This window comes from Hypomesus transpacificus, chromosome 11 (genome assembly GCF_021917145.1).
Source record: "Hypomesus transpacificus isolate Combined female chromosome 11, fHypTra1, whole genome shotgun sequence".
Lineage (NCBI taxonomy): Eukaryota > Metazoa > Chordata > Actinopteri > Osmeriformes > Osmeridae > Hypomesus > Hypomesus transpacificus.
Genome location: NC_061070.1, coordinates 3,009,835 through 3,025,506, shown reverse-complemented (window position 1 = coordinate 3,025,506; position 15,672 = coordinate 3,009,835). Strand labels below are relative to the sequence as shown.

At 43.1% G+C, this 15,672-nt stretch overlaps 5 protein-coding genes and 1 long non-coding RNA gene across 6 annotated transcripts; 1 reads left to right on the top strand and 5 right to left on the bottom strand.

Moving 5' to 3' along the window:
• Nucleotides 1–682: 682 nt before the first annotated feature.
• LOC124473344 lies at nucleotides 683–1,715 on the top strand. Its single transcript, XR_006956719.1, has 3 exons — nucleotides 683–901; nucleotides 1,089–1,275; nucleotides 1,605–1,715. It is a non-coding gene; the product is annotated as an uncharacterized LOC124473344 (long non-coding RNA).
• A 5,551-nt stretch (nucleotides 1,716–7,266) lies between these two features.
• LOC124473338 (histone H3) lies at nucleotides 7,267–8,196 on the bottom strand. The gene has a single exon (XM_047028654.1). The coding sequence runs from the start codon at nucleotides 8,096–8,098 to the stop codon at nucleotides 7,688–7,690; it is 411 nt and encodes a 136-aa protein (XP_046884610.1). The 5' UTR covers nucleotides 8,099–8,196; the 3' UTR covers nucleotides 7,267–7,687.
• A 284-nt stretch (nucleotides 8,197–8,480) lies between these two features.
• Nucleotides 8,481–9,382, bottom strand: LOC124473339 (histone H2A). Its single transcript, XM_047028655.1, has one exon. It carries the CDS (start codon nucleotides 9,152–9,154, stop codon nucleotides 8,768–8,770), a length of 387 nt encoding a protein of 128 aa, XP_046884611.1. The 5' UTR covers nucleotides 9,155–9,382; the 3' UTR covers nucleotides 8,481–8,767.
• A 461-nt stretch (nucleotides 9,383–9,843) lies between these two features.
• Nucleotides 9,844–10,623, bottom strand: LOC124473337 (histone H1-like). Its single transcript, XM_047028653.1, has one exon. The coding sequence runs from the start codon at nucleotides 10,578–10,580 to the stop codon at nucleotides 9,963–9,965; it is 618 nt and encodes a 205-aa protein (XP_046884609.1). The 5' UTR covers nucleotides 10,581–10,623; the 3' UTR covers nucleotides 9,844–9,962.
• A 1,395-nt stretch (nucleotides 10,624–12,018) lies between these two features.
• Nucleotides 12,019–13,931, bottom strand: LOC124473340 (histone H2B-like). The gene has a single exon (XM_047028656.1). The coding sequence runs from the start codon at nucleotides 13,840–13,842 to the stop codon at nucleotides 13,468–13,470; it is 375 nt and encodes a 124-aa protein (XP_046884612.1). The 5' UTR covers nucleotides 13,843–13,931; the 3' UTR covers nucleotides 12,019–13,467.
• Nucleotides 13,932–14,267: 336 nt separating this feature from the next.
• Nucleotides 14,268–15,127, bottom strand: LOC124473343 (histone H4). The gene has a single exon (XM_047028658.1). The coding sequence runs from the start codon at nucleotides 15,093–15,095 to the stop codon at nucleotides 14,784–14,786; it is 312 nt and encodes a 103-aa protein (XP_046884614.1). The 5' UTR covers nucleotides 15,096–15,127; the 3' UTR covers nucleotides 14,268–14,783.
• Between the last annotated feature and the right edge of the window lie 545 nt (nucleotides 15,128–15,672).

Below are 15,672 nucleotides of genomic sequence, written 5' to 3'. Positions count from 1 at the left end.
TTTGTCAGACCAAGCTGAACTAACCTTTACAAAACCTTGTTCCAGACAACACTAAGGCTTTGAATCAAAAAGTGAATGTTTGAGTTTGTGTTGAGTGTGATGTCTAGGAGTGTACAACTGTTTCCTGACACAGGCCAAGACACCAAGAGATTCAAACTTAAATCTATCTTTTTTAGTGATGAAATTAAACTAGTGATAACTACAAGCAGTTAGTATTGTGTCTCTTTGACATGGTAACAGGCCACCACCTTCACTGGTCGGTCGGAAGCTTGCTATAAAATAAATCAAAAGGTCAATCGGGAACATCATATTCCAATCAAATATCTTGTTAAAAAAAGAAAAACGATTTTAAAAAGTCATACAATGTATGTGTCCTAACTTACTTTGGGGGGAGTGATTTTTAGGAACATCGAGAACGTTGACAACATTGCAGCATTATTTTTCATCTCACATTCTTGTGTCTTGATCCACATTCCTATATTGAGTATAGTGTACTTTATAAAGAGCTGCTCCCAATTTAATGTTCAGATGATCACCTGCAGATCCAAGATGAAGCTGATCCTGACTCTCTGCATTACCTGGGCTCTTCTCCTCACAGGTAACACAACATACTCTACTTAGCTGACCCACAACCAAGGAGACTCTCAAAAATGTACATGAATGATGATGGGATGCAGGTGAAAGGAGGTGTTAAGTATGGATTTGATTGAGTCCCTACTATACTGTATATTCTATAGACTTTTTATAATCAGTTTTTTTAACAATTGTTCCAAATGTTTAATGTCTTATTCTGTTTTTCCAGTGGAACCATTGCAGTGTTTTTCATGTGATCCACCATGCACAAATCCAGGTTTAACTTCTTGTATATCAGGCTCAGTATGCATGACGACGACCAGGCTAGGTAAAGTTATTTATTTGTCACTGTTTGAGGCCTTGTTTTTCTTTCACTGTTTTCCACCATCCAAACGGTTTACTTATATACATTTAATTTAGCAATCATTGGATTTAGCATTTTGTTTAGTATCAAAAATGAGAACATTTTAATAAATGCTCTTATTTGATCTGTGTTGGAATTGTCTTTTTTCCAGATGGAAACACAGGTGCAGTAATGAAGAGCTGCAGACCATCCTTGGATTGAACGTTTGAACATTCAATGCGTTCATCCTTGAACTTTGAACGTTCGGTTTTCTTATTCCTTCAACACTGGTTTCTTCCAGCAGTCTGGATCTGAGCTCTGCTCTGACTCAGACAGACGCAACCAGCAGTCTCAACCTGGTAAGAACTACTTTCAAAATTCATAGTTTATATTTATAAAGTTATAATTTTAGCTCAACCCTGTCAGCAAAAAATCTGTATGATTTATATGTATAAATATATCGTGTATGTATTTATTGAAGAGAAAAGTGTTTTTCTCTGAAAAATAAATACTGTGGGGGAATGGGAGTTGGACAAAAACAATTTGGAATCTGAAATACAAGTACATAAACAAATTGAGTGGGTAGTAAAAACTGCAAAACAACTTTCTTAAAATGGAGGAGACAATGATGAATATAACTGAAACAGGACAGTCCAGGAGATTTGATGTGATCTGTGTTTCTCTGCAGTCACTAGTTCAGTGCCAAATGGCCTACAGTGTGATTCCTGCAGTAGCTCCTCAGACACTGTGTGTAACACCTCGGCACTGTGTGTCGGACTGGAGGATACATGTGCTGTGGCCAAAGGTGAGTGTCTCAATGATGAAATTATCATGAACGTGTGTTGAAGTTGAACTGTAGAACCCTGTATGCACCGAACAGAAGGTCAGTATGTTTGTTCTTCTTCTTTTACAACAAACAAGGGTGTCTTCAAAGGCTGTGTATCTTCAAATATATGCACTGTTGTCTGTTCTGGGCGTTATTTTGCCTGGTCTAACAAGTGATCAGATTTCCTGCACTCGTGAGATGATTACCACAGCTCCCACTACTGGTCTGGTGACTACTATACTCCCCACTACTGGTTCTGTGACTACCACAGCCCCCACTACTGATCTGGTGACTACCACAGCCCCCACTACTGATCTGGTGACTACCACAGCCCCCACTACTGGTCCTGTGACTACCGCAGCCCCCACTACTGATCTGGTGACTACCACAGCCCCCACTACTGATCTGGTGACTACCACAGCCCCCACTACTGGTCCAGGGACAACCACAGCCCCCACTACTGATCTGGTGACTACCACAGCCCCCACTACTGGTCCAGGGACAACCACAGCCCCCACTACTGGTCCTGTGACTACCGCAGCCCCCACTACTGGACCAGTAACTCATAAATTCCCTTGTGATGGAACAGCTCAGTGACATACACTTTCCCAAAGAAAAGCTACGCTAGGACAGCCACCATGCTATAGACCAATTATTTGTTTGTAAACATTCAGGATGCGCGTGCAACGTGGTTGCAGAAAACCGGGAAAGGATAGCATTTTAATTGGCAAAAGGACCACACGGATAATACAAATAGTTTTAGATTAGATTTAAAAAGACAAAAAAGGTAGAGAAGGACAGCCTACAAGAGAGAAAGCGATTACCCATTGACCTGTCGCATCAGAATTTTGATTTGGGTCACGAAAGTCTTGAGATTTAAGTGAGAATGTCGCCCGGTACAGACCGCATAGTCGGTATAGTCTAGCGGCAACCATGTCTTCACTTCATGTCACAAAGTTCATAATTTTACAGTTTTACAGTAGATTTGACATCTAGAAAGTCGAGCAGGGCAGCTTTCAAGAGATATGCGAATTCTGCTTTTAGCCAGCTGGTCCGATTATTTTTATGATTTGTTTAAACTGGCAATCTGTGAGACTGCGTCCCCGTTACACTGTTTTGACGTTAGTCAGTCAGACTCGCTCACTGGCAGTGTGCACAATGTTGTATTTCACTCCATTATACACCATAAACGTCAGGGAGGACTGCCTAATGTAGATACGAGCCTGATGAAGATAGCCAGCATCTCGGATTTCTTTAACCGAGCCTGTTTAATTCGTCATTTACCTGAGAAAGCGACCTCCGTTAGCCAGGCTAGTTTTGTCCGATCACTTGGTCAGGCTATTTAAGGGTATCGGGGTCAAGTGACTTTTGTGCATAGACAAGTGAAACGTAAATGTATTTGTCCAAATGCCAAGAGCCTCAAAAAGTTAATATCAAGCCCTGCAATCCAGTTGCCAGAGATATATGATGACCAGATCGACCCTCCAAGTGTAATAGACCGGGGAGAAGTTTGTCTTTTGCAACCGACATGCACAGTTGAGCCTGCTTGACTGTTTTGTGACGTAGGGTGATAATTGGTCTATTTCATTAGACATACCGGTCATCATCACAAACAGAAAATGGCATGGTAAAATGCATGGTTACAAACCTGAAACTAGTGTTAGAATTCACAGAACTATCCATATTCTTCCAACAGATTTATCAACTCCTGTTCTATCTGTTAATACCCCACAGATGAAACTGGCCCTTCTAAATGTTAGATCACTAAATAACAAAACATTTCTAGTTAATGATCTGATAAAAAAAAAAAAACTTAGACTGCATCTGTCTAACAGAAACCTGGCTAAACAATGGCACCGCAACAGCAACTCTGATAGAAGCGTGTCCGCCCGATTACAGCATTCACCAAGTTTCTAGGAAACTGATCAAAAAAAGGTGGAGGAGTCGCAGCTATTTCCTCCTCTAAACTTTTGTTCAAAATTACTGAGCTAGGTGAATTCACATCATATAAATATCTTGCTATAGAGCTATAAACCGAATCAATACTTTTTGTTATTATATATCGGCCACCCAAGCACTCGCCAATAATCATACAAGAATTCTCTGAACTATTATCACTATATGTCACCAGATATGACAAAGTAGTTTTAAACGGAGACTTAAATATCCAAGTACATAAAAAAGCAGACCCAAGAACTATTGAGCTCTTAAATCTCCTCGACAGTTTCAATCTAACTCAACACATAACAGACCCAACACACCATCACGGAAACACACTAGATCTAATGATAACAACTGGACTAAATATCAATTGATATTTGATGGGGTAGATCATTATAGACTTTTTACTGTGGAAATTATCCTAACAAAAAACAAAAAATAAATCTTAGTCCAAAGAAGAAATTTAGACGATACAGCTATGATGACATTTTCAGAACAATTTGCTCTATATGAGCCAACTAATCATGATTGCTCTCTGAATGAAATGGTAGAGAACCTCAATGATGCACTATTATCTGTGTTAGACTCTGTTGCACCACTGAAAACCAAAAAGAAGTGCACAAGCAAAACCTCCCCATGGCTGAGAAATAAAAATGTCAGTGAAACAAAAAGAAAATGCCGTGCAGCAGAGAGAAATTGGAGGAAAACAAAGATCACTATCCACTACAATATCTACAAAGATACACTAACCACCTATAACAAAATCATCTGTCTAGCAAGGAGAGAATATGTCTCAAACATTATTACAGAAAATGACAGAAATTCCAGAGTTCTTTCTCCACCATTGACCAGCTGCTAAACACTGTCCCTGTCCCACCCCCATCCTCAGCAGTTAAATGTGAAGAGCTTGCTTTGTTCTTCAAGAACAAAATAACTTTGATCAGAGCTAGTATTATTAATAGTGGGGTCGAAACTGACATCAGTAGATTCTGCAACATAACCATGAGCACATTTACCTGTATCACACTTAGTGAACTTTCCAAAATTGTCAGCAAATCTAACTCCACAACCTCAGATATTGATCCTATACCCACAACATTCTTTAAGCGAGTGTTTGATAGTGTCTCAGGTCCGGTGCTAGATATTATAAACACATCCCTTAGAACTGGCGTCTTCCCAGATGCCTTCAAAACAGCTGTTGTAAAGCCCCTATTAAAGAAACCCAAATTGGATAACAGTCTACTTGCAAATTACAGACCAATATCAAACCTTCCACTTATTAGTAAAGTACTGGAAAAGATAGTTTTAGTAAAATTACATTATTTTCTTGAAGAAAATAACATCCTGGAAGTCCCGCAATCAGGTTTCAGGAAATATCACAGTACTGAAACTGCTCTCAGCAAAATAAATAACGACCTCAGACTAAACTCTTATGCAAATAAAGTCTCTATCCTGCTAGATCTCAGTGCAGCATTTGATACCATTGATCACGACATCCTAATCAATAGACTGGAAAAGCTTATTGGGTTCACGGATAGTGTATTGAACTGGATAAAATCATATTTGTTTAGGAGACCATAGGTCCAAGAAACATAAGAACTGCTACGGGGTTGCTCAAGGAAGTTGCTTAGGTCCGTTACTTTTTTCTCTTTATAGGTTACCACTCGGCGACATAATCAGAGAACATAACATAGATTTCCATAGCTATGCGGATGACACACAACTATATATATCCACTGAACCCAACGATGCAACGGCTATCAATTCCATTATCAAATACCTGTTGGCAATAAACAAATGGCTGAATGATAACTTTCTTAAATTAAATGAAGACAAAACCGAAGTCCTATTATGTGGCCCCAAATCCAAAAGAGAGATGCTTACTAAGAATCTAGGAGGCTTAACCCCCTGTCTTAAACCAGAGGTGACGAGTCTCGGTGTAATCCTGAACTCAGATTTGAATTTCAACTCTCACATAAATAAAGTGACCTAAACAGCGTCTTTCACCTGAGGAATATAGCAAAGGTACGACCATTCATAAACCAAAATGATGCAGAGAAGTTAATTCATGCTTTTATATCCAGCCGGCTGGACTACGGTAACGCACTTTTCACTGGTCTTCCCAAGAAAACCAGTGAAAGACTACAGCTCATTCAAAATTCTGCAGCTAGATTATTAACCCAACCCAAATTAAAAGGAGAGAACACATTAGTCCTGTCCTAGCTACTTTACACTGGCTCCCTGTTACCTTCAGAATTGACTTTAAGGTCCTTTTCCTCACATACAAAGCTCTACACGGACAAGGAGCTAGCTACATTGCTAACTCCCTTATAAACTACACACCAGCTAGAACACCGCGATCATCAAATGCAGGCCTATTAGAGGTCACCAGAAGCAGTCATAAGAAGATTGGTGATTCGGCCTTTGCCAATTATGCCCCAAAACTATGGAACAAATTACCCATAAATATCAGAGAAGCAAATACGCTGGACATTTTTAAAAGACAGCTTAAAACCTACCTTTTTATCAAAGCATTTAACTAATTTTTATCTCAGAAGGGCCTTACAGCTGGTAGTAGTTATATTATTGTTTTTATAGATTTGCTTTGTATTCCCGCAAAGATTGCGGATTGTGTTTGACTTGCACTCTTGCTTATGTGTTACATTTGATACATTTTGTTGATTATTGTATTTTGTTATCCTGTAGTTTTTATTATTATTGTTATAATTTTACTTTATTTGAGTTTTTATTTTATTTTAATTAAGAAACCAAAAAGACTGTGCAAGAGTGCATGTGTTTTGTTATATGGTTGGAAACTGCAAGTGCAGCTCGGATCTAAGACGGATTCGAGAGACCGCAGATAGAGTGCAGCTTGTCTGGGTTGTTATGTGTGTGGAAACTGCAAGCGGCAGCTCGGATCTAAGACGGATTCGAGAGACCGCAGATAGAGTGCGGCTTGTCTGGGTTGTTATATGTTTTAGATCTATTACTTTTATCACTTGTATTATTGTTTTTGTTGATTTTATGTAAAGCACCTTGAGCTGCAATTCCTGTATGAAATGTGCTATATAAATAAAGTCTTACTTACATGCAGATGGAACAAAAAGCAAAAAGACAAAATCTATTAATATGTATCTTTTCCACAATACATCTTTGTGTCATTGAATACCATCATTACATATTGGATTAGACGCAAAGATTTTGAATCCTTCAGCAGTTAGTCACATGCCATGTTTAGCTTGTGTTCGTGGGCAACACGTCATTTACACTGCTTAGACGCCAGGCTAAGGTTACACACATTACACACACATTTTCAGTCTTGGTCTGTGGACCCCCTGAAGTAGCCCTGGCCACCCCTTGGCCACCCCATATATAAAAGTCAGGTTCCGCCACTGACCCCGAGGCCAGCGGGAAGATTGTGGCTGACTCCTCCCACCCTGGACACGGTTCCATCTACACCCCTCTGGCAGAGGGCTGCGGCCCATCAGGACCAAAACGCCACGCCAAAAGAACAGTTTCTCCCCGTCCGCTGCTGGCCTCTTCAACAAGGCCAAGGACTCACACTGACATAACACTTGTATCTATACAAGTTTATCCACCACCTATTTCCATGTCATAATGTACTATTTTATATTTTTTGTAACATTTACATACATTTTGTTTTAAATATTAGCTCTTTATTATACTTCACTTACAAAGTCGACATTTTAAATTAAGATCTCTATGGTCATTGTATGCAACATCCTGCTAGAGAAATTCCCTGTTCGAGTTAACTTACACAGCCAATTTGATTGAAAAGCTAGCATTTTACATGTACCATTTTTTTTTTTCTGCAATGACGGTAGTTTGCTTTCCGAGTGCCAGTAGTTAATGTTTTGACCCAAGAACATGTCAACACGCATGACCAAGAAGTTTGACAGAGAAGGCGTTTGTCTTTTGGTTTACAGTGAGGTGGCTCTTAAAAGAGCCTTTGTGGGTTGAGGCCAATTGATCTCGGGCAGAGACTAGGCGCGCTCTCCGCGGATGCGGCGGGCAAGCTGGATGTCCTTGGGCATGATGGTGACCCTCTTGGCGTGGATGGCGCACAGGTTGGTGTCCTCGAACAGACCGACCAGGTAAGCCTCGCTAGCCTCCTGCAGAGCCATCACGGCGGAGCTCTGGAAACGCAGGTCTGTCTTGAAGTCCTGAGCGATTTCCCTGACCAGGCGCTGAAAAGGCAGCTTGCGAATAAGCAGCTCGGTGGACTTCTGGTAACGACGGATCTCTCTCAGAGCCACGGTCCCGGGCCTGTAACGATGAGGTTTCTTCACGCCACCAGTGGCTGGTGCACTCTTGCGAGCGGCTTTGGTGGCGAGTTGCTTCCTCGGGGCTTTGCCACCGGTGGATTTACGAGCGGTCTGCTTGGTTCTGGCCATGATGCTTGTCTTCTCGTTTCCGAGTGGATGTTAAATCCTAGAGCATAAGTAAAAGTTTATATGGTCGGTTTGTCGTCCGCTGATTGGACTGCTCTCCCGAGCAGACTGATTGGCAGACCGTCGACGCTTTCTCCTTTGGCAATTGGACGCGGGGACCTAGCGTCCGTTCCCGCCCACACTTGAAACCTTCTGGCTCCGCCCTGATCCTTCGCACCGCTGCCCCAGTGGCGGGCACGTAGTCGATTAGAAAATGTGTACAGAACATGCGGCCTAAATGCATACTTGCATTTCTGATCGACCTAGTTCACACCAGTGACAAGCTAAACAAATGCAGCATTAAATGATGTCAAATGACTTGGCATATTGACCAAAGGTAAACGTTTCCTGACCATTCCTAAGGGATGAGCACCGGCTTCTACAATGTTGGCATGCAGGCTACTTGACATGAAGAATGACCAGCGCTGCAACCCATGTAGGTTTACTGAATGGTGGAACTTAAAGGTGTGATTGAAGTGTAGCGATAGCATTTCCTTTATTTACTATGTCTATAATTGAATAGAGTCCAGTGCAACGCTATCTAGTCAAAAGTTCGAGACAATGCGCTTTTGAAGAGTTAAGTGGGTGGCTCTTAAAAGAGCCTTTGGGGAAAGTGAGACCGAGGTTTAATTTTTACTTGGCTTTAACGGCCTTCTCGGTCTTCTTGGGGAGAAGTACCGCCTGGATGTTGGGCAACACTCCACCCTGAGCGATGGTAACGCCACCGAGCAGTTTGTTGAGCTCCTCGTCGTTGCGGACGGCCAGCTGCAGGTGACGGGGGATGATACGAGTCTTCTTGTTGTCACGAGCCGCGTTGCCGGCCAACTCCAGGATCTCAGCGGTGAGGTACTCGAGCACGGCTGCCAGGTAGACGGGTGCGCCAGCTCCCACACGCTGAGCGTAGTTACCCTTGCGAAGCAGCCTGTGAACACGACCCACGGGGAACTGCAGCCCGGCGCGGGATGACCTGGTCTTGGCCTTAGCCCTTGCTTTGCCTCCGGTTTTGCCTCTTCCGCTCATCTTATTGCTATTTCTGTTTAAACGAGAAGTGAAAAGCCTACGTCGGAGTACAGACTTTATAGTCTAGCTGATGGTAAACGGCTTCCATTGGTCACAATGTCAGTTGGGTTTTGATCCAATCGTAGGTGGCGACAAACTCGGGGGTGGAGCCATGCTCTCTCTCCCGCAGAAGGCGCGTTTAGTCGTCTCGTCTACCCACCCTCCTCAACTCTCTATGTTCATCCAGTCGCTCCTCGTTTAAGGCGCCAATCACATACAGTAATGTGGCATGGATGGATGGATGCAAAGTCCATTATACAATCGTCAATCGTGTAGTGAGAACAGTTTCATACATCCACATACATATTTACCAGAGATATAGGCCTACAATTATGCAGTTGGTGATAGTGGTTTTAAATGGGATTTGCACCCTTCCAAGCAACTACTTGCAAGTTGCTAATAGCAGAAGCACCATTTACATACAGTTCCACGAAGCACTTTCACCAATGAAATTCTCATGCAAGTCTTTTTTCTCAAATTATCTAGCTGTGTCATTGTATGTTCTTCATTTGTCACATGGTTTTCTGGCTAGATTATCCCAAATGGGAAGTGCCATTGCAACTAGTCCATTTGTTTTTTTGTATCTTATTTATCATCGTTTTGTGGCGGGTGCATAACAAGTATCACTTCTACCCCTGGTACTGGCTGGCTACTTGTTTTCATATTGGCCGTCCCGGGGATTTAGCACATGGACATGCACTTTTCAGGACAGGTGGGTGGCTCTTAAAAGAGCCTTTTTTGTAATACGGACACAGACGCGGACCAAGGTTTACTTCTTCTTGGGCGCAGCTTTCTTTGCCTTGGCCGCCTTGGGCTTGGCGGCTTTGGGCTTGGCTGCCTTAACTGTCTTCTTGGGGCTCTTGGCGACTGTTTTCTTGGGTGTTGCGGGCTTCTTCGCCTTCTTGGGGCTCTTGGTTGCCTTCTTGGCTGCCGCAGGCTTCTTAGCCTTCTTGGGTGACTTCTTGGCAGCCGCGGGCTTCTTCGCAGCGACCTTCTTGGGCTTCTTGGCAGTCACGGGTTTCTTGGCGACTGGCTTTTTGACTTTCGGAGTGACGACCTTCTTAACAGGCTTCTTTGCCTTGGCCTCAGCCCCCTTGTTGATCTTAAAAGACCCAGAAGCGCCAGTCCCTTTGGTCTGGACCAAGGTTCCCTTGGTGACAAGGCTCTTCACTGCGACCTTGACGCGCGAGTTGTTCTTCTCGACGTCGTAGCCGCCGGCCGCCAGGGCTTTCTTGACTGCTGCCAGGGACACGCCGCTTCTCTCTTTGGAAGCGGACACGGCCTTGACGATCAACTCGCCGACGCTGGGTCCAGCCTTCTTGGGCTTGGCTGCCGCCTTCTTCTTGGGTGCCTTTGCAGGAGCGGGAGCTGGAGCGACTTCTGCCATGTCTAATCACTCGTGGGACGTGTGCGATTTGAACGTGCGAGGCTGCTGTGGAGCGCTGCGGCGATCAGAGCCCTGGGTTTAAATACGACATGAGAACTGTGTAGACTCAACCGCCGGCCCGGTTTCTCTCAGTTGCTGCCATCCGTTCGCACTTGTGTTTTCTCCCGGTGAACAACGGGATAACAATCCCTGCTGGAATTGCACTACGTTCTAAAAGTAAATCGGGCCGCAAGCAGCCTTTTCAATGTTCAAAATAAGACGTTATGTGGACCGGAGGCACTCTGTGTTTTGTTGCGGTAGGCTCAAATCATCGCCGTTGGCCTCGCTGAGGGAGCAATGCGCACCTTGTTGTCGGTGCCATTTGCCCCCAAAAGTGTCTGAAATGGCAGTCGTTTAAAACGGGAAAACGTTTTCCAGTGAGCCACACAATCTGTCTAGAAAGGTAACTGCTTTAGAATACACAGCTGGGGTGCCATGGGGCTTAAAGCTGGTCAATTTGGGGGGACACAAAACACAGTGCGGGGCCGTGGACCGGGTGGAGGTCGGGGAAATCGTGGTCTCCCTATTGCTCTCCCTTCCCTAGTTTTTCATCTCCAAGGACACAATCCTTACTGTAAGTCTAACAGTTAACCTACTGTAAGACTTGTTACTTGTTGGTGTGAGACATACTGTAGGCTAGCGTGACCGTATTCCATGGTGTGTCATGGTGTTCCTGCTCAGAGTCGGACTCGTCCGATCCAGTATATGTTATTATCCATGTTGTTGGTAATGGGGAATGTTTGGGTCTTAAGGAATTTTCATTTATTTCATGAGGTTGGACTAGTGGTTGTCTTTCGTTCCTAATAGCCTGTTTGTATGAGGGGTCGTTTAGGAAATGATTCAGACTGTCCTCACACAGACACATATGAAATACATACGCGTATGTTCACACACACACACATCCATACGACGGAAAACTCACATCCACATTATGTGATTGCATGGGGAAAACACATTTACACACATGAAATGGTCAAGTATTATGGATGAGAAAGAAGCTTAGAGAATGTAAGAGTTCAGTATACCCAGAAGTCATTTCAGTCGTTTTTCAGAATTTTTACAGAAACAGGAGCAAGATAGCTTTGAACTAGAACAAACCTTTCAAAACACTGGGTGACCAAACACACAGGTCAAGAAAGGTAAAGCAAGCAGGATTCTGGAATATGATCTAGGTCAAAGATTTTTTGCTGTTGCTTCATTTCTTGGCAAGACATATAACAGCCCTGCCCTGAAATGCACCCCCAATGTAATTTCTGTTCCGTATATCCCGGTATCAAATTGTTCAAATTATTCTGACTGTACATTGAGGGGACTAGTATGAGTAACCAGCATGTGACACTTTCATAGTCAGCAGAGATGGGAAATAACAACGGACAAATACTTTCTCACTGTACTGAAATAGTTCCAGTTCAAGTCTTTTATTTACAGATGTACAGAACAACAAGGTCACACAGGGCCCTGAAATTCTTAGGACAAGACAACGCAAAGCAACCTGGCATAACATGACATATAATTACTCAGAACATAGATTGCATCGATAATAAGCTAAACATATAATAAACCTCACAAAAATACAACATAATATAGGTACAAAATACTAAACCTTTAATACACATAATAACCTACACTGACCTTATGAAACCTATAGTAACCTAAAGACAAGTGGGGTACAATTAGTGCAATATTGCAAATAGTGCAATCAGTAGCTGAACGTGACAGTGTGTTATAGATTTTTCTTGCATCAGTACTTTAGGTCATTATTTATCCTTAATTTTTTTACACAAATATCTATACTTTCTACTTCTTAAATTTCCAAGCCAGGCATGTTCCTTTAGTTTCAATCTGTATTTGGTTGCATGATCAATATTATTTATGGTTATTGATTCTTTGTGCTGAAAAAAAAAGTTCGCATCTTAGATGCGTACTTGTTGAGGACGCTACCATACTCTACTGTACAATATTGTTCTCTGCTTTCATCTACTCTGTTTTAGGCTTCGCCTCTCCTTTCACTGTGTTTCCACAGTGTTAACTCAGTTCCATTCAACTCAAATCCTAAACTTCATTGTAGTCCTACTTGTTTATAGATATTTCCTTCTCTCTCAATTTTCGCCTTTCAACAGGACGCTGAAGTCGCTCGCCCGATAACATTGCAGCCACGAGATAAACTACAGAGCTGCAACAGTGGTGCCAACGGCTCATGATTACTAATGAAAATAACAGCCAATGTATGCACTTATTGAATATTGAAAGAATGATATATGATAAGCAAATGTATCGATAATGTATATCTAATTCACTTAGGCTTGTTGTAACCTGGGCTACATCCGTTGTTGGTACACTCTTGCACTTTTTGAGGTTCATGTTGTTTAACTTGTGCAACTACATGCTCTTATGGTTCTTCCCATTGGCACTTATTTGCGGTAATCTCGTTATGATCAGTGACCTATGCAATTTTGTAAAGCTCTCCATTGGAAGCCGCTGTTTAGGGATTGATATGTTAGTATTGCACTGATAGTAGCCGATTTGTGTTCATCATACATTGCTATCGAGATGTTGCACCGCAATCGGTTCCTATTTAGGCGTGGTCCACCATCATGCATCATACAGGGAGAAACAAATAATATCATCCGAGCAATTCAATGGCGTTTAATGAGGTGATGTTAGGGAAGAATATAAACTTTCGTCTGTATAGAAGAGTAGAATAACCTCTCCTTGTTCACGAAGGTTAGTATTTGGTTCGTATATAATACAGGAAGACAATCAAGCAAATGTGATGGACTTTCCTCAATTTTAGAGACCAGTGGGTGGCTCTTAAAAGAGCCTTTGGGGTGAATTTGAAAGAGGCAGTTTACTTGGAGCTGGTGTACTTAGTCACGGCCTTGGTTCCCTCGGACACGGCGTGCTTGGCCAGCTCACCGGGGAGTAGCAGGCGGACGGCGGTCTGGATCTCCCTGGAGGTGATGGTTGATCGCTTGTTGTAGTGAGCCAGGCGAGACGACTCTCCGGCGATACGCTCGAAAATATCGTTGACGAAGGAATTCATGATTCCCATAGCCTTGGATGAGATGCCGGTGTCGGGGTGGACCTGTTTCAGTACCTTGTACACGTAGATGGCGTAGCTCTCCTTCCTAGACTTTCTGCGCTTCTTCCCGCCCTTTACGGCGGTCTTAGAAACGGCTTTCTTGGAGCCCTTCTTGGGCGCGGGCTTTGCTGGTTCAGGCATTGTCAGTTGTCGTTGCTTCTCAGAAACGAATGATGAGGGCTGGTTGGCTACCCGGTTTATGTACCGGGAGACATGCACATTTTAAGGCACGCCTCCTGCTAGTCGCAGCACACAGCTGGGAAGTGAATTTTGCAAGATATTCTGAAATCTACTGCGCGTGCGTGGGATTTACCGACCCCTCTTATCCTTCAGTAATCATAAACTGACAGTCAGGATTACTCAAAGGATATATTTGAAACCATTTTACACTTCGAAGTACCTTTTACACTTCAAGGGATCAAGCTCGGAAGTTACGACGAAATCTCTGGGCAGTTTACCGCCTAGTTGAACCCGAAACACGTGGTTATTGACGTCAGAAGCTTTGTTAAGTTGCAGTACAATGCAAACCCCCATGCATCCAGGCTTGAGTCAATGTTTTCTACAACTGTTTTAATAAAGCATTCATTGAGCAGATGCTACTATCTAAAGTGACGGACAGTACCGGGTGATTTGAACCCATTGCATCTCGGTAAAACCTGTCCGGCTAAGATAACCCATTTATACATGTTATAGCCCAAGTAGCCTCAGTTGAAGCGTGAGTAATGATCCCTTTACAATACCCTTTGCTCAAATGCTTCGGATCCGCAATGACCACCGAAATATAAATCGAACGTTTCAGTATAGTTGGTGCTTTATTAGCCTTAGATGGATTTCTAGCCTAGACTGGTATTGCATTGAAATTAAAAGTGCGCCAAAAACTGGGGGACGAAACCAGGCCAGTCAACTCAGTTGTTCATTTTGAATTAGTCACCTCGGATGCGTTCTAGATACACAACTCACTTTAAAGGGTTGATCAATTTAGACACCGAACACCTGTATTATGGAAGCATGTCTAATACGTAACATGTGGGTGGCTCTTAAAAGAGCCTTTGTATTGATCCTCGGTACTTGTACTTGATGTTTTAGCCGCCGAAGCCGTACAGAGTACGTCCCTGGCGCTTCAGAGCGTAGACCACGTCCATGGCGGTCACGGTCTTTCTTTTAGCGTGTTCGGTGTAAGTCACGGCATCACGGATGACATTCTCCAGGAACACCTTCAGTACACCACGGGTCTCTTCGTAGATCAAGCCTGAAATACGCTTCACGCCACCGCGGCGTGCCAGACGGCGGATGGCGGGCTTAGTAATACCCTGGATGTTATCACGGAGAACCTTGCGATGGCGCTTGGCGCCTCCTTTACCGAGTCCCTTACCTCCTTTGCCTCTTCCTGACATGGTACAATACGTTTGACGTTTCCACAGATGAGAATGGTTCAACTTAACGAGAGCCAGGATATTTATATTCTGTAAGCGGACGTGAAGGAGGCCCCAGTCCCTTATTTGGAGGGCGTTGCAAAGGGAGGGAACTTGAGTCAGAGAGGGAAAATATGTATATTTTACGTTTCATTCCTTTAGCAGATTCAAGTTGACATATTTGTACATATAATTATATATTTTACATTCGTTAAAGGGGTGGTTGACTGTTTTTTTGGTGTACTTCACACTGTTCCTTACCAATGTAACGTTGGTTGGGCTGAAAATGGCCCGGGTGCTGTTGTATGCCCCCTGATACATCCAGTGAAAGTTTCCTCGGAAAACAATGCTCTGTTTTCCAATTTGATCGCATGGTCATGACTATACAGATGAGCTGCGCGCTGATTGGTTGGTTTACAACTCAATATATGCGTACATGTCATTGTAGTTTGCTGTTGAGTGTTACTTGTTTCTATTTGTCTGTGATAGGCAGTTAAGTGTTGAAGAAAAAAAATCCCAATGCCTGAAAGCCTTGAAATGTATTGTTTTTCTTGCAGTT

Bases quoted from the DNA above. Each gene is read 5' to 3' on its own strand.
- LOC124473338 (XM_047028654.1), bottom strand. From the start codon at position 8,098: ATGGCCAGAACCAAGCAGACCGCTCGTAAATCCACCGGTGGCAAAGCC.
- LOC124473339 (XM_047028655.1), bottom strand. From the start codon at position 9,154: ATGAGCGGAAGAGGCAAAACCGGAGGCAAAGCAAGGGCTAAGGCCAAG.
- LOC124473337 (XM_047028653.1), bottom strand. From the start codon at position 10,580: ATGGCAGAAGTCGCTCCAGCTCCCGCTCCTGCAAAGGCACCCAAGAAG.
- LOC124473340 (XM_047028656.1), bottom strand. From the start codon at position 13,842: ATGCCTGAACCAGCAAAGCCCGCGCCCAAGAAGGGCTCCAAGAAAGCC.
- LOC124473343 (XM_047028658.1), bottom strand. From the start codon at position 15,095: ATGTCAGGAAGAGGCAAAGGAGGTAAGGGACTCGGTAAAGGAGGCGCC.